The sequence below is a fragment of the Malus domestica genome, chromosome 04 (genome assembly GCF_042453785.1).
Source record: "Malus domestica chromosome 04, GDT2T_hap1".
NCBI classification, from domain to species: domain Eukaryota; kingdom Viridiplantae; phylum Streptophyta; class Magnoliopsida; order Rosales; family Rosaceae; genus Malus; species Malus domestica.
The window spans coordinates 5,599,339-5,618,182 of record NC_091664.1 but is presented as its reverse complement, the minus strand read 5'-3'; the positions used below and the strand labels follow the sequence as shown (position 1 = coordinate 5,618,182).

At 35.8% G+C, this 18,844-nt stretch overlaps 2 protein-coding genes and 1 pseudogene across 3 annotated transcripts; 2 read left to right on the top strand and 1 right to left on the bottom strand.

Moving 5' to 3' along the window:
* The first annotated feature begins 442 nt into the window (after positions 1–442).
* On the top strand, positions 443–11,461 carry LOC103408200 (uncharacterized). Of its 2 annotated transcripts, XM_029100932.2 has the most exons (15): positions 443–761; positions 970–1,213; positions 1,586–1,665; positions 2,327–2,365; positions 3,024–3,042; positions 3,277–3,330; positions 4,000–4,127; positions 4,217–4,285; positions 5,398–5,483; positions 6,040–6,149; positions 6,884–6,934; positions 7,378–7,436; positions 9,281–9,325; positions 10,544–10,618; positions 11,148–11,461. In XM_029100932.2, exons 1-15 carry the CDS (start codon positions 600–602, stop codon positions 11,277–11,279), a joined length of 1,353 nt encoding a protein of 450 aa, XP_028956765.1. In that variant the 5' UTR covers positions 443–599; the 3' UTR covers positions 11,280–11,461. The 2 variants fall into 2 exon arrangements, with proteins under 2 accessions (XP_028956765.1, XP_028956766.1); XM_029100933.2 differs by lacking the exon at positions 3,277–3,330.
* A 1,636-nt stretch (positions 11,462–13,097) lies between these two features.
* Positions 13,098–16,642, top strand: LOC108172505 (uncharacterized). The gene is made up of 8 exons (XM_017330137.3): positions 13,098–13,337; positions 13,891–13,997; positions 14,610–14,653; positions 14,764–14,855; positions 15,121–15,229; positions 15,522–15,535; positions 15,889–15,990; positions 16,441–16,642. The coding sequence occupies exons 1-8, from the start codon at positions 13,287–13,289 to the stop codon at positions 16,555–16,557; spliced, it is 636 nt and encodes a 211-aa protein (XP_017185626.2). The 5' UTR covers positions 13,098–13,286; the 3' UTR covers positions 16,558–16,642.
* Positions 16,643–16,696: 54 nt separating this feature from the next.
* LOC103427473 (UPF0481 protein At3g47200-like) lies at positions 16,697–18,534 on the bottom strand (annotated as a pseudogene).
* Between the last annotated feature and the right edge of the window lie 310 nt (positions 18,535–18,844).

The window sequence follows — 18,844 nt, the reverse complement described above, 5'->3', positions numbered from 1 at the left end:
ACCACTGGTCCCTTAACTCCTCAAAATGTGCAGTTATGGTCTGTTTCGTCAGAACTTCCGTTGGAATGAGTCATGTTGGAAGAATCATTGCTACAATGGGTTAAAGTTGAAGCACCATTGGTCCAATTGGATTAAAGTTGAGGAAACATTTCTCCAATTGAGTTAAAGTTTATGTACAATTTCTACAATTTTTTCATTTAGCTTCCGATATTAGCCCCTTGATTCTGACCTCACGTGCGTGACATCATTTTGACTGAAAATTTAACAGAATTGATGAATAAGACTATAGTTACACGTTTTGATGAGTTAAGTAATAAAAAAATTTCAGCTCTTTTTGTTTTAAGGGTAATTTTTTGTTCTAAATTTTTTTATGGGTGGGAAAATAAATTAGCGGGTGGGCATAACAGTGATTTTAAGGCAAGACGGTGGCAAAACTGCCCTATTTCACCGAGGGTATAACTGGAAGTCCCTCTGAGAAGACGATGTTTAGTGGGACAGGCGGGAGGATGTGATGCTGTTTTCTGTGCGGAGCCAAAGCTTGCGGCCTTTGTGATTTGGAGCGAGTCGTGACCGACTGGCAGAGCGGCAGAGCGCAGGCGATGGCCTGGTGTCACTCGCACTCTTGGCTGCTTCACAATACTCAATCCCTTTCCCTCTGGAAATGGAGAAGCTTCACTCTCAGATTCGTAGGAACAAGAAGAAGAAGAAGCAGCATTCAATCTCCAAATTCACTCCGATTTTCTCCCCTAATTTCCCATAAGGTATAAATTACCTTTAACAAGTCACTCTTGCAATTGCTGCTGTTTGATATACACATACATATGCATATATATATATATATATGCATATATATATATATATATATATATATATATGCATATTATATGCTAGCTAATTTGTTCTTGGGCAAGCTTCTGAATTTCCAATTTCTCGTATTTTTTAACCGGAATTTATTTTCATAAATTTTAGGGCTACTGCAATACATTCAATCGTAGTTTTAATTCGGCTTCAACGGGAGTTGTTAGTGAGAGTGGTGATGCCGCGGCGGCGGCCTTTTACTCTAAAAGTGAGGGAGTAGTAAGCCGGGACATGCTGCTGGCTTCGACTTTGTTCAAGCGTGAAGAGAAAACAGTGAACAGAAACCCTTCAGATGGTAGAGTAATGCTCATCGACGGCACATCCATCATTTATAGAGCATACTATAAGCTTTTAGGTATGCTCTACAATTCCTTCCTTTGCTTGGTATAATATATATATATATATATATGTGTGTGTGTGTGTGTGTGTGTGTGTAACACTAGCGGTTTTCTCATCACTTTCGATATACAACATTTTTACTTGTGCAATGCTGGTGCAATATGTTAGTTCTATATTCGGGCGGATTCTGCATGTTTTGAACCTTGCACAAGAAATTTTTTTGAACATTCTTAAGATTTTCCGTTGTATGATAGTTTGGTTTTATGGGATACCTGTTACTTTTAGTCATAGTCATCCTAAACTTAGCTGATTTGAATGTCGTTAATGTTGTTTTTTTTTTTTTCATTCAATGGTATCCACTAATCTTTGTTTCCGTTGATGAGAGTAGCAAAGCTGCATCATGGCCATTTGTCACATGCCGATGGAAATGGAGATTGGGTGTTGACCATCTTCTCAGCACTTTCTCTTGTAAGTGATGTTTATATAAATGGTTGAGTTGAGCATTTTTTGCTGTTTTTTCTTTTCATGTACTTGTAATAAGAACAAAACCAAAACGTATGCTATTCTCCTCTTCAGTTGCAAAGTTTTATGCTCAAGAAGTTGTGATGTCTCATTGATTGTTGAGTTAACAGCAAAGATACATTTATTGTTGTGTAAATATATTATTGTGTAATAAAAATTAAACTTTATTGTTCTTTTCTATTCAATTGAGGCATCCTGATCCCAATAATAATTAAAAAGATATATATTTTATAATTTTTGAAATAATGTCATTCCAGGGCTTTTTGAGGATGTAACTTGTTTGAGTTGGAAGTGTTTTGGTTGTGCATCTTTTGATTAAGTTAGACCATATGCACAACCATGGGGTATCAGGTTCCTAACTTCCTATTAGGATAATTTTCCTGTTACAATTTCTTTTTCACTGATATCTGATTCCTGCTCTAAATACTGATAAATATAGCATATTAATGTCTATGTGGACCTTTCTAAAGGGCTATAACTGGGTATATAAATTTTATATAACAAGTCTTTATGGATGTGTTGAACCCAAACCAAAAGTAGACATTGTCTTTTATCATTTGGAATTTTTCTGGTCTAAGACCTTTTCTGTTATTTGATTTTCTTGCAGATAATTGATGTCCTGATGTTTATCCCTTCCCATGTAGCGGTATGATTTTATTCCATTACGTATTTTGTGTATTTTCATTGTATTTCACTTGTAGGTTCTAGACTTCTAGCATGCATGTTCTCTCTCGATTTTTACGGTGTTGGCTGACCATGTGTTTTTTATTGATTGGCTCATTCTACTTTGGTTAACAAACTTAAAAGCATTAGTACTGCAGAACTGGTAGGGAAAACAGAAGAGAGAAATGAATGAGGATGAGAAAGAGAGGGGAAGACTAGAAAGAGAACATTGGGGAGGCTTCAATATTTCATAACGCAAACATGTCTTGAAGAGCTAGATGATCAACTACATCAAATTAAGTAGCTCTATAATCCAATCGGAAAGCCATAGTTAACTGAATTCCTTAATTGAATCGTATCCCTCCCAAATTATTTCTTTACCTCATTGTCCATCAACTGGTTATTGCTGTTCAGTTTTTGTGGTTTCAACTGTCAAATGTTTTTGAATGCATATAGAATACGGATATTGGTTCTAAGAAATAGTTTTATTTATAAGTAGGACATGGAGCCATTAAACCTTGTTTGGTTTTGTTCTCCTTGAGTATTATTCAATTTCTGAATATCATATTCGCCCACTTTTGTCTTGTAACACAACTAATTACTTGTTTTTTCTTCTTTTTTTTCTTCATCTGTTCATGTAGGTGGTGTTTGACCATGATGGTGCGATACGAACTTTGCTGGCCTCTTCATTTTGTTATTGATATTCTTATATTTTGTATTTACTTCTACTGTACCAAATTCTCTACTCTAAATCACCATCTAGCTCTTTAAATGCTATATACATCTAAAGTCTTGGGTTTAGCTAGTGAAGTCATACATAGTGTACTCAATGTGTAAGTTGGGGAGCATGTCTTTCCAAGCCCAATTTTGATAAGACGGACATTCTCTTTTCAGGAGTTTCATTTGGTCAAACTTGTAATTCATCCAAAGAAAGTTTTAAAGGAAAAGGTATGCTTCTTTTGTTTTATTTTTTCCCTTGGTTTGCATGTTGGAGTTGAGATTGTAGGCCGTTCTGAGAAAGCAAGTCACGGTTGTTTGTCGGTTTGCCTGCATCATTTATTTTCCTATTAATCTCCGTTTGTTAATCTATTAACAAATATAATATATAAACATAAGTTAATTTCTATATGTAACGCTATACAGTAATTGAACCTTTCTGGATTATAGTTTAAATGAACTATGGCCCAAACTATCACCCAATTATGTAACCCTAATGATGTGTGTAGTATCTGCACAAGAACCTACCCTGTACCATAGAACATAGTACCTACCATAGAACCTAGTAAACCCAGGACCTGTTTCCCTTCCACGTATTGACTTAGACCCACATGGGAGGTAAATTGGGAAATGTTTATCCATCGTTCATCATTAGTTAGAGTCACATTTTGCTTTATATCATGTATTTCATCTTTTCATTTTTACACCTTTACCTTGAAGTAATTTAAAGCTTACCATGTGAAGTAAGTTCTGACCTTAGCATGTACTGATATCTTTGTTCTCCTTTTTTTTAGCTTGGATGCCCCGCCATTATTTTTCTGTCTTAATATTTGTTAGCTTCTGTTTTAAAACAATAAGAGATTATGTTGTGTCATAATATTATCTTTATTTTATTTGAAGGCCTGAATTTTCGTCACACTCTGTACCCCGCATACAAGAGCAATCGCCCCCCTACACCTGATACCATTGTCCAGGGACTCCAATACTTGAAAGCATCCATCAAGGCTATGTCCATTAAGGTGATTGAGGTAATAGCTATATATCACAGCTTTATATGACCAGTTGACCCATAGGTATCTTGTGAATCGTGATTGATCGTGAGTCTACTCAAAGGCAGGTGCCTGGTGTGGAAGCTGATGATGTGATTGGAACGTTGGCTGTTAGAAGTGTTGATAGTGGGTACAAGGTAACACTCTGAAGTTATTTTATGAAAGAAAACTATGTCTTTATTTATTTTTTAAATATACTTAATGTTATCCCAGTATGATTATATTTTTGGTTGTAGCTAAAGAATAAAAAAAGGTCGTACCCAGTGCACAAGAATGATTAAACAAAATTTCGTTTCTTTTTTTGGTACAAACAAAATTTCATTTCTATCCATATGAAAATAGGTCACTTTGATTGTCAAGTGGGACTTCAATCTATGCTCAGCTCCAGAGTGTTGGAGATTAATTGTAATTAGAAAGAAAATAATATATTGTTTCCTACCTTTTTTGTGTGATCTCTGTAACCAGGGTTGTGCTTGGTTGTGACTAATGAATCTTGTGTTCTCTCTGTTTTTGTTACACACTAAGAACAAATCTGAATTCTTGTTTCATTAGTCACAACCCAAAAAGGGTTCAAATGTTTAGAAGCGGGTTGGTAAAAAGTTTGGCTGTAGTCATTGTCTCAAAACTGTTTGTGATTTAACAGTTTCATAGTTTGTGCTAGTAATCTAGAAGTGGGTGAATAACAAGTTTTCTGTAGTCGTTGTCTCAAAACTGTTTATGGTTTAGCAGTCTGACATTTTGGGCTCATTTGGGAAGTTAGAGAAAATGTTTTTAAACCAATCCTTGGTACTAAAAATTCAAGTTAATCCTGGAAAATCACTTGAAGTGCTTCCTGCAAGAAGCACCTAACTTGTGCTTCTTGCAGAGAGCACTTCAAGTGCTTTTGAACCCAAAAATATTTTCTCTAAAAGCACTTTCAGTCATTTAGAAGCACTTCCCATATAAACCAGAAGCTTTGACTGTATTTAGTAGAAAAACTTATAAGTATTTTGGATTCATAGAAGCACTTTCTGGAAAAGCACCCGACATGTGCTCCTTCAGCAAGCACTCCCAAGTTTTTTTCTAGGAATCACTTGGATTTTAATAAAAAGTTCAATGTATTTCTAATACTTGCACTTCTAGCAAAGGCACTTATGAGGAGATGTGCTTTCTAATACAGATAACATAGTGTGATAGTTGTATGAAATTCGAAAAGAATCGTACGAGTTCTTTTGCTCGGTCATTTTCTTATTGACCTGAATTTTGACAGGTACGGGTTGTCTCCCCAGACAAAGACTTTTTTCAGATTCTATCTCCTTCATTGCGCCTTCTACGAATTGCTCCACGTGGCTTTGAGTAAGTAACCTTATTGAATACCTTTACTTAGTAGTGTGTGTTCTAATATGTATAAGAATCTTAAAATCTGTGCATGTTTGCTTTTATTTAACTTCGTATATTCATGTAATATTGTTTAGCATATAATACCTCTGCCGCTCAGTTTATTCCTTGCTTTTTTAATTCTATATATCATTAAGTGGCAATTGACTGTCTCAAAATTCTTAAGTTTCTTCAGAAAACATATAAAAATGAAAGAAAATTTTGTGCTCAAAATAAAAACAAAAAACGAAGAAAAAAGTGGTCTGATCGGTTTAGGATACATAAAGTTCTCATACTGTGGCAGAATTCATCAGTATTATTTTCTTGTACATTAAATTAATTAAAATAGCACAATTTCTTGATAATTTGTTAAGAAAATGGTGATGTGTACCATTTTTTTTTTCTTTCTCTTTTGACAGTTTTGCAAAGGATTTAAGTTATTTAAAGGCCCAAACTTTGTAGTCATGTATCTTTCTATTTATTATTATTTGGATTAGTAGAGTTGAGCTCTGATGTATGTTTACTGATTTCTCAGTATGATTTCATTTGGAATGGAGGATTTTACTGAAAAATATGGAAGCCTTCAACCTTCTCAGTTTGTTGATGTGATCTCGCTTGTCGGTGACAAATCTGATAATATTCCAGGTTACTTTCGTTTTGCTTTTTGTGAAAATTCAAATGAGAAGGGAGGAAAGTGATTATTTCTGTTTTTTTTTTACAATTTACAGGATAATCGTCCAGTTATTAGCATTTAGTTATGGCATGATATTCGATGCTTTATTTTATGAATACCATTTCGTCAACATGAATGGCATCTCAAGCTACAGAAAACATTTAGTTATAGCATGATATTTGATGAATGGCATAACAAGAGTATTTCTAGTGATGAGATGAAATTCAGTGATATTTTTTTTTTCTTTTTCTGTAGCTTGAGATGCCATTCATCAGCCTCAGGACAAAACTTTTATACGAGAACAATGTCCATCCTGGGAAAAGTGTCAATCCTGCATTCCTTATATTTTAAAAATGAAATGCAAAAGAGCGTTTATTTAAAATGTTGTAATTGAGTTGATTTGAATGAAGAAAAATCGTAGATATCTTCACAAGTTCTCTTGGCATCATACTGATGACTGATGACTTAAGACAGAAATCTACTTTCACTTGGGCATGGAATGAGTGGTTAGTGGATCCTTATCCTTTAGTTCAGCAACGGGGGAGAAAATGGAGTTCTAATGAATAACAATTGCTTATAAGAATCTCTAATTTTGGAAAAGGATTCTGGAAATTTCAAAAAATATATTTTTTTTAATTTTTTGTATTTTCCTAGAGAAAAATGATCAATGGAATTTATGCTTTGAACGTGGTTGTTATAATTGCAGGAGTCCATGGAATTGGAAATGTTCATGCTGTGCAACTCATCACTAAATTTGGTGCGTAAAACATGTCATCTTCTTACTTTCTTTTGGAATTGAACTTGCATGGTTCTAGCAGTAATAGCCTTTCCTGAATGCCCAACTGCTTAATGCAGTGCTGATCTGCATCTACCTAGAATATAAATAATAAATGCACCAATAATGTGTAGCCCTTCTTTCCAACTGAAGTAATGCTAAATTTTTACGATGTTTAAGCTCTATATGATTGCCAAGAAAGCTTAGACTTTCAAACCTGTTCTGTTAGTACAGTCAGTAAGTTGAAATTTCAATACAGATGGCTTTTTAAATACCGAATTTGTTTGCGCCTTTGTATTACATAATTTTTTCTAGTCACCTGTTATTACATGTCCGTATATATGCTTGATAATTTTTCTAATGAGTTACTGGATACAGGGACTGTATTGCTTGGTAGTAATAAATAATCTCACTTCTGTGGACAGGCACATTGGAGAATTTATTGCAGTGTGTTGATCAAGTTGAAGAGGAACGAATAAGAAAGGTAATGCAATTGTTAATGACTAATTAACAATCTCATAAACAATTAAGTGCTTTTAAAATAAATTTTCATTCGTCTATCAACCTTCTATCAAAAGAATAAAAAGCTAGTATGGTTTTATGGAGATAAGCTGGGGTGAACTAGGTACCCAGATTATTTCTGATTGATTCAACCTGTCTGGACCGTTAATCACAGTTTGAGATCTTCTAGTGGGGTTTTGATCACTATGGGTGAAGCATGGATCAGCATGACCTGACTACAAATAATTGGGAATGAGATTGCATTGTTTTTTTTAAGAAACATTAAAAATACAAGAGCGGACAAGAAATCCGCAAAAGCACAAACAAAACAGGATAAATAGCAGCATCACCCTGACACTTAGAAACTTGGAAGGCATCACAAAACTAACTAATAGCAGCATTTCAATTATGCAAAGTTCTGAAAAACAAAAATCTCAAAATTGTGTAGTAGCTGATGCCCACAGAGATGACCATAACCGAACTTTATCCCAAAGATCCTCCCTCCTACTGACTTCACAGTCCTAAAAATGAGCATGTTTCTTTCCATCCAAATGACCCAAAAGATAGCTGAAACTACATAACCCCATAAGACCTTGGCTTTCTTCCCCTTTCCTAGTAATTTATGTTTCTCTAGCATAAAAGAATAACATTCCCTGGGTAAAACCCAACTGATACCAAACTCCCTAAACAACTTCAACCATAGATTTAAAGCCACCGGACAGTGAAGAAACAAATGATCAGCAGACTCAACTTTTGTTGCATAAAATGCAGGAATCATTTCTCCGTTTTTGGAGCATGTCACAAATGTTAACTTTCCAGGTGCCACCAACCAAGTAAAAACCTATACTTTAGTAGGAACTTTAGATTTCCAAACCCCATAAGCCTGAAAACCTCTGTCTGCACCGTTTTTGAGTAGGAAACCGCAATAAGATTTAACAGAGAAGCTTCCTGAAGAATCGAGAATCCTATTTCTTGCATCAACGCTTGACGGGTGTATGCGAGTCTGATCCAATCTTGTCAAGAAAGATGACAACTCATCTAATTCCACATCACAGATTCCTTCAAAAGCCAAGGTCCCAATTCAGAGAATGTTCAGCAAAACTCGCTACACTAGAAATACTCTTGTTATAAAACATGGAAATGTTGTACTGCCTGTGAAATGAGAATTGTAAAGAGCTTTTGCCCAGCCAAATGTCTTCCCAAAATCTAATTCGATCTCCTTTACCAAGAACAAAGCGGCAACACTCCAGAAAATAAATATAACCGTGGGAAATATCCTTCCAAGGACTTCTACTTGATCCATACCACACTATCTTGGAATCCCAGCCGTTGTCACTGAGACCATACTTGTTTCTAATCACTTTATGCCAGATAGAACCAACTTTCGAGTTCAAAAAGGATTTTAATTCAAAAGGGAACAAATACACTATAACGCTCATTGAATTCAGTTCACAAATCTAAACTAATTCTCACTGAATTCCATTGCCCCTCACACATTCAAGTTTTGATGAATTTTGTCTGGATCAATAATAAGGAAGCAGATCTTGTCCCGGCTGGTTTTTTACCGTAAATTGGCCCACAGGTAGGGACGAGAGATTTGCATGGATCCTCCTGCAGTTGGATCCACATTTTATTAAACTCTGAGTAATGCTTCAATTTGTTCTCCATGTGCTCAGAAAAGTTTCTTTGGATTACTGAGGTTATTAGACTAGGTGTATGCCTTTAAATGGCTTGGAAAGTCAGTATTACCAGGCTGTAAGCTAATTTATAACTGTTCAGAACTTATCATGTTTAACTCACAATGCTGCATCTGTTTTCTCCTTGCAGACCTTGATAGAAAATGCTGACCAGGCTCTCTTGAGCAAGAACTTGGTAATCGTATTTTCTTTATCCAGTTTCTCTTCTAGCTTTCCTTTTCTATTTTCATAAGGGACCAGTTTACCCATTTTTATAAAAAACAGTTTTGTTTTTTCATAGAAGATAAACACTTATTTATCTTAATAATTAGTTATTAGTGTTAAAAATAAATTCTTGTTCCTGATAAAATTGGGCTTAGTCCTCATTTACCAAATTAAAAAAAAAAAAATTCAAATTCTGATAATCAGAAGAAAAGATGAAAGCATTGTAAATTTGTAATTTTCTGTCAGTGATCAACTTAGACTACATGTTAATGTACTACATTTTTGTGGGGAGGACTGATGTTCCCTTATAATTTTCTGCTCTTGGACAGCTCAAGTTTTGCTTGAGAAAAAGCCTGTTAATATTTGTTTGTTGAAGAATCAATTCAAGCTGAATCTTCCTTCCGAAGCTTAAATCCATAAGTGAACCAAAGTCAAACCCATACAAACATGTTTATTGAACAAAAAGATGAAGCTTGTTGACAAGCTTGTGAAGAACCCTTGACAAGAGTTTCAGCCCGTTTAGCATATTCTTATAATATGAACGTCTTCTCATAATACAAAAATCTTCCCTTTATTCACTTACAATGATTTTCATCTTATACGAAAAGAAAAGCTACCTCATCAGTTTGCATTTGAGCTTTTTCTTGAATTGAGTAGTCAATCAAAGCCAAACTAATAGAAGGACTAGCAATCTGAACAAAGTCCAGACCTTTGCTGTAACCAAGAAAAGATTTTAACCTATGCATATGTGCTTGAACCAAGTTCAAGTCGGTCTTCAGTACACTTCTCTTTCTTGTTACTCTGTTATGTATAACTATTACATGTAGAAAAAAAAAACGTATAAAATAAGTAAGACTGAAATCTTTAAATTAGAATTTAACTAATATAGGATTTTGTATAATTTATTTGGGAGCTGTTATTGGCATTCCCAAAAAGTCATTCTGCACTCTTTCGTGTTATTTCTCTCCTAAGTTTCTTTAAAGGAGCGCAGTTTGACTATTTTGGAGTGCCAATAACAGCACCCTTTATTTTTGCAGATTTTGAATTTTTTCTGGCTAGAGCAATTATCTTCTGGTTGTCATTTTCATTCATATTAGCTAGTACTCTTTAACAACAGATGTTAATATTGTTTTGATATGTACTTCCTCTGTATAATCATTTGATATGTAATTCCTTTGTATATTGACAGGCGCTACTACGCTCTGATCTTCCACTGTACATGGTACCTTTTGCCACAAAAGATCTGCCATTTCACAAGCCTGAGGTTTGTGCAATTAGACTTATACGAAGTTATCTTCTTTTCGAAACTATAATTTTGGAGTATTTAGTTAATACAATCCCATAAAGCAAGTCATCTGAGTACAACTACTTGTTTGATTTGTGATACTATATTAATAGACCACGCATAACTTTTGATTTAGCATATTGTATTAACCGCATGGAGGAAGAAGCAACGTATGTAGAGGTCACTTAGTTCGGTCACTTAACTACGTTGTAATACATATTTCCCTTTGTGACATTCATTGATATCTTCAAATTTTAAGCTATCTTAGAATAGATGTTGTTTGAATAATGAAAATGAATCCAGAAACCCCAAACTTATCAGTGTTCAAGATGTTTATAAAAGTACAAAGCGATTGAGTTTTGTCTATATCCTGCTTAACTAATTTAAACATGCTCGAGCGCGTGCATTTAGCATAAGTGTGAAATCTTTTGATGTGATGAAAACAATTCGTGTTTGTGGTTGTTAATGACTATTTGAGGAGCTGATTCAAAATTTCGGATGGTTACAGGACAATGGGGAGAAATTCACGAGCCTCCTAACTGCTATAAGTGCATATGCGGAAGGATTTTCAGCTGATCCAATCATCAGGAGAGCATTTTACTTATGGAACAAACTTGAAAACCAAAATCAAGTTACGTAGTTTGCATTTGGTCGGAGTAGGAAGCGCCTATGCTTGTTGCAAAAGACAAGCAGTAGAAGGTGCATCATTTTGCTTACCTACATGTAAATCAACTTGGTATGGCTCTAACTTCTTGGGCATATAGGATTCAAACAATGGCCATCATTTTTCTGAGCAATTAAACTTTTTTTTTTCTTCCCGAACGTTACGTGTGCATATAGTTCTTAGTTGCCTCTATTTGATTTGGAACCCTCCCACCATTTTGTTTAAAGATCTCACAATTCATAAGTATACCCAGGCAGCTTCCAAGTTACCCTCTTGTCTTCTAATGCACCAAAACCGACTTTATTTGAATGAAAACTTGATGTGGTGGCACTTCCTCCAAGTGGTCTTTTCTTCTTTGTGTGTGTTTCTATAAATGTACGACTTCTATCCGAAAATAGGTCAACAGTATTGTAGTTATATTATTATCTTGCTAATTGGACGATCATACTTGTTGAGAAGGAAACTTGCAAAATTTAGAATTTTATTTTTTAATAATTCATGCGTTAAAATTAACTAAAGGAGTGGAAGCTAAATTGTGTGTATTTAAAAACGAAATCATTCGCATTTTGTTCAAGAATTATAGAATGATGAACCAAAACTTTGTTCAAAACAAAAGAAGGGAGGAGTTTGTCTACGAACCCCACACTTTGATTCATACAAACTCTACATCTTGGAGGAAAAACCCTCTATTTTTTCTTTAAATTTGTTGTCGAAAAGATGAGATAACCATGAAGCGAGAGTTGTGCTAGCACTCTCTGGCCAATCTTAGCTAGGAGCAAACGTTAGAATCTCATCTCTGTCAAATTGAAGATTCCATGTGTCTCATGCTACGCGGGATAGAGCGCAAGCTAGTGATGTTTTTGGATATTGGACTCTCGCCATCTAGGGTGTGGCACTCCACCACTCTAGGTAAGATGAAGTTATAATGTAGCTTACATAAGAGTAGAAATTCTACCCCCAAAACATTTTTTTCTTTTTACGAGTGAAAGAGTGAGAGTTAACTGCATGAGATTTAGTTAAATTAATCTCATGTCATTAATTATATTTATCAATTAATCACAATTAACATCCTTTAAGTTTTGTTCATCTTCATTGTTATCTAAAGAAAAGTTGCACAACATTGACAATATAATAGAAGCATGAAGCAGCCGGCAGCAGAACATGAAAAATACCTAACATCTCCAACGGAGTTCAAACCCACACCGTGATGAATATTTTTTTGGTAATTACATTTTACACTTCTCCTCTCCACCACTATGATAGAGGACCACTTACCAACGGAGTTCAAACCCACACCGTGATGCAAAGACAACACTCATCTCCACTATTGTGGTAGAGGACTACTTGCCGTATCAACTTTTGACTTTCTATCTTTTTGACTATATGAACCTCGGTTAAACTGATGATGTAACATGTAGGGAATCTATTTTTAGTATATTTACAAGCCACACTTACATCATTGAGACTAAACACGTGATTTGTTGTCCTTTTAAAATATAAAATATTGATTAAGGAGAAGGTAAAACTCCATGATACCTGATTCAATTATGATTTCTACGCTAACTTATAAATAGATGTGACTCTTGTTATGTCATCAATTCAACGAAAGGACAAAACATTAGGCATAAATTTCAACCATTCAACTTCTTAGAGTACAAAATGAGAAAATTAAAACTACGTGACACATTTTTAAAAATCACTTTTAACCTAAAAGGCGACTAAATATTGGGCCTTGTGACCGCACGGGTCTGATCCATTCATCCCACATTTTTGGCGAACAGATTTTATCGGGTCGGGCGTGGCGGATACCTCTCTGTCCTGCAACCGTGCCTATCTTCAACGCGCTGCACTGCTTTGGCCCCCAAAGCACCCCACCAAGTTACCAACACAAATACATTTGGTGGCTTCTGGGTTTGATGCTCTTCGGCTGCTGGACGTGGCAGTGAAACTGATATTACAGGGAAGGCAGAATTGCAGGAGATCATGGAAATGGCCGTTAATTTCAGCCTCCCCTTCTCGAGTTTAAATTCTAAGGTTAACAAACAAGCTCCTCCTTTTTCTTTTGTTTTGTTTGTTTCTCTCCTTTTTCTTCAACATATCAATTTTGTATGACATTCTTATCCATTTTTTATTTTATAGTCACTACCCAAATACTGGGTTGTATTTGTTAATTCTATTTAGTCAGTGAGAAGTTCGAAACTTTGTGTTTGTTTCTATGTTCTTTCTTCATTTTTGTATCGAATTCGAACCCAGAAGACAAGTATTTGTGTACAATTTGTAATGTTGTTTCTGTTAATGTTGTCAAAATCAAATTAAAATCGAAAAGATTTTTGCTTGGATACAATAAGCTTTACCAAAATCCTTGTTCATGGGTTTTTATTCATGTCTTGCTCCCTTTCTCTACTGCTTTCTATTGGTGGTTTCGCGTGATTAACTCCGGTAAAGCCGGATTGGTTGCACGGGAATTAACTTTGTATATCCATTTTCCGGTTAACAGCAAGTGAATTGCTTAAAGTATGTACATTTTTCATGAAAGTTGTTTTCCGCGAGACAAACGAACTCTTCAAGTTACCAAACTTTTGTACAGGTAATTAGGCACGATCAGAAAATTGGTGGCTCTTTTCCAAGCCTTACTTGCACAAGTGCAAAATCCTCCAATCACATCACATATGCTGCTCAATCAATTTCCAGAAGGTAATAATTACTTGTACTACTTACCTTTCTATTATTTATCCTATAACATAGATTTTGTGCGGTAGGTCTCGGGTTCGAGACTTGGGAGCAGCCTCTCCATAAATGGGGGTAAGGCTAGCCGACATTCACCTCTCCCAGACCCTGCGTAAAGCGGGAGCCTTGTGCACTGGGTACGACCTTTATAAGTTAAACGAATGCCCGAGAGTAACTTCTTAAGCTATTCTTGAGCTTTGCAGATTTCGAAGGTGTTAATTAAATGCATGCTTGAGTTACAATTTTGTATGAGGATAATACAGCCAATTTGATCTGTATATGGTTCTTTAGCAAGTTATTACTAGTTAGTGAGTTTTTCCAAAGCTCGTCATAGTTTGTATGCAGTCACTAATGTTGCTTTTTCAAATTTTTATGAGTTTTTCTTATATATATATATATATTCAACAGAATATGTAAAAGGTTATAAGACTGGTTTAGTTCTTTTTATTTGTATTTATTTCTCTGTTTGCTTACTTAAATTGTTGGGGTAGGTAGACTAAGGGTAACGTGTTTATAAATGAGTGGTTTATTGTTTTTGAATCAATATTTGAGTTCTAAATTTCTGAATTTCCTTTACAGGAAAAGTCATAAGTATTTTCCTCCAATTTGTGCTGTATTATCAGGTGCGGTTGTCAAGTATTTTCTGCCTAAGTGCCTAGTCCTATTAAACCAGTGCTGTTACTTCTCTATGCAATCGCCAAGTATTTTTAACTATTGGTTTCACCTAACATAGGCACAGAAGACATTGGAGTATCTTCATCTCAGATTGACGACTTGCCTGTTACTGTTACTACTTCAGGTGCCAATGATGCTGGTGAACTGAAGGTATGACGACAACAAAATTTCAGTTGAGAAGCTTTTTCTATTTTGTTTTATTTTTTATGTTTTTAAAGGTTAGTAAGAACACGACATTCCTAAGTGGATGACGGAAGGGAAAGTTATTATAATGTGAAGATATTTAGGCCCAAAAAGTGATCAAGACGACCTTTGCTCTCTGTTCTTGTTTCATGATAGACACGTTTCTATTGTAGATATTTGTAATTTTTTTAAATGGTTGTAAATTTTGACCATATAAAAATCTTTTCATCAGATAAACGTAGAGGCATCTGGTGCTAAAACTCAAGCAATTTTTGACGAAGTTTTTAATAAAATGGTTACTGCAGCCCAACCAATACCTGGATTTCGAAGAGTGAAGGGAGGTAAGATTTTAAAATTCTATTATATTCAAATAGTGTGAACTACTTATGATGATCTTCACTCATTCTTCAAACGTTGTAAGTGTCAATTAAGTGGCTTACATCATTATTTGCATTTGTGAAGAGAAATGATTTGGGAGTTATTAACAAGGACCTTTGCACCTCTTTTTTTATACAATTTGGGAGAATATTTATTCTTTTATGTCTTGTTTCCTTTTTCCAGACAATTCTAACTTTTTTTTCTTGATTTCTTCCCCTGGTTATCTTCGCTGATAAATGAAACCGGGACTACCAGGCAAGACACCCAATGTAAGTTCTTAACTCCCAAGTATGCCGCTGCAGTTAATATGTTGACTTGGATATGATTAGTTTCATATGAATCAACAACTTAATTTTGTTATATCGATCACACCTATACAGAAAACTACTGGCTTCCTTCTGAATCCTTCTGTTCAGCAACTTAATTTTGTTTTTAACTTTTTGTGTACTCTCCAGTCTGACACACACACACACTCACACACACACAGATTTCATGGTATATATATACTTGTTAGTTTACATGTACAATTGTATGCATTTATACTCGAGCACTCAGTAAATTACGTATAATTGCATTTGTACAGTTGCATCCTTTTACTCATACTCTTTTTATTGTCTAGCAGATACCTAGAGACATTTTACTAGAAGTCCTTGGACCTTCGAAAGTTTATAAGCAAGTAATCAAGAAAGTGATCAATTCGGCGGTAGCTGAATATGTAGAGAAGGTAGTTGTTTGGTATTCTGTAATTTTATTTTATTTTCTTGTACATGCTTCATCTGGGAAATTCTTGCATGTTGTTGTTAGATTTACTATGACCAAGTATACTGGTTCAAAATGCATTAAGCCGCTTTGTTAAATTTAATGAACTCAGTTTTACGAAATTTGTCCTTTTGTTTGTATCACATTTCTGTTGCTATCAGTCTAACAGAGATTGATTTGTAATATCTTTCAAGTAACTTAGCCACAATCAATCATGTAAACCAATCAGACGGTTGATGTTTTCTTATCTATCAAACCATGAAAGTTTATAACTTCTTCATAAAGTTGTAAAAATGCTGCTCCCTGGGAGTTCATTATCTTGACATTGCATAAGTCAGCCAAGAGATTTTTCCTTTTTCTTCAATGAAACTTGAGTTTACATACATCTATTTATTTGATTTTGTAATTGGTGCAGGAAGGTTTAGAGGTTAGAAAGGACTTGAGAGTGGAGCAAAGCTTTGAAGATCTTGAAGATGCTTTCGAAGCAGGTGAAAACTTCCGCTTTGATGCCGTCATTTATCTTCGCAAGTGAACAGAAATAATATGTATATTTTCCTTTTCCCTTCTTTTAATTTTGTACATCATTCATTTGAATTTCAAACAAAGTTACATTACCATATGCTCAAACCGATAATCGTCTCAGACCCAAAAAGATTAAAAAGAAGAGAAAACACCCGAAACTGATAATCTGTCAATTATTTGTCTCATAATTCAGAACAAAAACTAAAAACGAAAATCAACCATTGAACTCATACTGATCTGGTAACTTAAAACATTGATTCCATAAATTGTTCCAAATCATGTGGCCAGTCCATGGCATTAAGGGCCTCGTCATTGTCCTCGTCACTGTCCTTGTCACTGTCCTCGTCAGTGAGAAAGGCTCCGACATAGAACTTGTGCTCCAAATCCTTACTGAAGACTAGAATCTTTTCCAGATATGTTATGAACAACGAATCCTTGAGAAAGGCTCCGAAACTGAACTTGTGCTCCAAATCCTTTTTGGCAGCGGCAACTCCACAGCCGGTCTGAATCAAGGTGAGGTAAAGAGCTAAGATTCCACCGAGCGTTGAGATGCCCACAACCCAGCTACTTAAATAGTGGTGCACCAATGCTGCTCTTACTTTTGCAAGTTTAGAATCATAGTAGAAGTTGGCATCGCCAATCACCCTGTATAAGTATGTCTGGGATGCATCCGGACCAACTTCCTTGCAGAGGTTGTTGACAAGTTTCGCCACGCTTCTGTTGCTGCCTAGAGAATGTTGGAGGACTCCATGATAGTGGAGAAGCCCTACATCCTTGGATGAATTGATCAGACCGTCGAGAAAAAACAGATAGCTTGTAACATCTTGATGGCAATTCCGGTGACATTTTTCAAATGCCAGCAGGTTACGAAACAAAGTACCTCTATGATCATTGATGTGTATTTGAGGGATAGTCAGAACCTTTCCCCTCAGCGTGCTTCTGAAACTTATATCTAATGGCTGACGATTCATATCAGTCTTGAGCTTGACACCAGCCTCCTTTAGCTCCTGTATGGACCGGATCAGCTGGGTTTGCTTCCCTCGTGGCTCTTGCCATGGAAGGGTAGAGAAGCCCTTTTCATGGTCTGGACGGATACTATGGTGGAAAAGATGAAGAAAGTGCTTGTGCTTGTAACTGTTTTGGCGTAAAATGTTCCAAGGGTTTGTTCGGATCTAGATGTCCTTGCAGTAGCGGGTTAATGAAGCGAAGGGCAAGGGCTTCCAGTTCCAAAGATGCTGGTTGCTCGTGCTCAGAAGAAAAACAAGAGCTTCTCGCTGTCAGCTGAAACAATTCACGTAAAACAAACAGAGGGAGCTGATTTTCAAGCTTGATTAAATCCTGACGGAGAGTTGGCAGCATCCACCTTTTAATGGTGGAGGGTGTATGTACGAAATCTTGTTGCATCGAGTCTCTGAGCAACTCTACGATGAAGCAACCATCAATGAGCATCATCTTGACAAATTCCTCGCTGCATAGCTTGGATTCTTCGGAGTAGCAGCTCCGAGCCGCCTCCTCTAGTTTCTGCATTGCCTCGGTCGCCTGATCCAGTTCTTCTGGCTTTGGTTTAAAGACGCGGTGAAAGTATACTCGCTTCAGTTTTTCCATTTCCTGTAAGCTCGGCAGTCCATGATGGTAAGGGCCAATGGAGACAATACTTGGTTGGTAAGCCTTGCTTTTTACTTGGCGAAATGTATTAGGAATTTTGTAAATGCAGACAGAGCTACTCTCTCCAGGAATCTCACTCTGCAATTCTTGTTTTAGCAAAGCTTTCGTGTTTGACGAGCCGCTGAAACTTCTCGCTTTGATTACGTGAAGCGCAGCAGCTCTTGTTCCCCTTCCGGCCGCCAAACCATGAAATTTCGTCATGGTTATCTTGTGCAAGAGAAACCAGCTGCTGCTGAAGTTGCCCTTCCCCATTGCCATTGGTGTATCTCACTTCTTGTTGTATTGTAACTGTACATAGAGTGAAGTCAATGCTTTAAGTCTTTGTTAATTTCTTATTGTTTTATTAATTTTAGTAGTCTACTGATTTGCTTCCTAGCTATTACTTCATCCGATCAGTCTATTAAGTCAATGTTTCATCAGTATTATTATCTGTCATTTTGTTTTTCTATGTTTAATCGACAACTACATCTGAGAGCAACTTATATGGAACAAGTTCATTGCCACGTGAAATCCCAATCTTATAATACATTGTCACGTGGAGAAAAATTTGCACTTGAGAATGTGTTATTAGATACGAGACATTACGTGACTGTAAATCCGTTCTATGTAAGTCATTCTCAAAAAATCTGACT

Excerpts from the sequence above, each read along its gene's own strand:
- LOC108172505 (XM_017330137.3), top strand. The coding sequence starts at position 13,287 with ATGGAAATGGCCGTTAATTTCAGCCTCCCCTTCTCGAGTTTAAATTCT. Across the intron at positions 14,654-14,763 it reads AATTTGTGCTGTATTATCAG|GCACAGAAGACATTGGAGTA; the intron begins GTGCGGTTGTCA and ends CACCTAACATAG. Across the intron at positions 14,856-15,120 it reads ATGATGCTGGTGAACTGAAG|ATAAACGTAGAGGCATCTGG; the intron begins GTATGACGACAA and ends TCTTTTCATCAG.
- LOC103408200 (XM_029100932.2), top strand. The coding sequence starts at position 600 with ATGGCCTGGTGTCACTCGCACTCTTGGCTGCTTCACAATACTCAATCC. Across the intron at positions 1,214-1,585 it reads AGCATACTATAAGCTTTTAG|CAAAGCTGCATCATGGCCAT; the intron begins GTATGCTCTACA and ends TGATGAGAGTAG. Across the intron at positions 9,326-10,543 it reads CTCTCTTGAGCAAGAACTTG|GCGCTACTACGCTCTGATCT; the intron begins GTAATCGTATTT and ends GTATATTGACAG.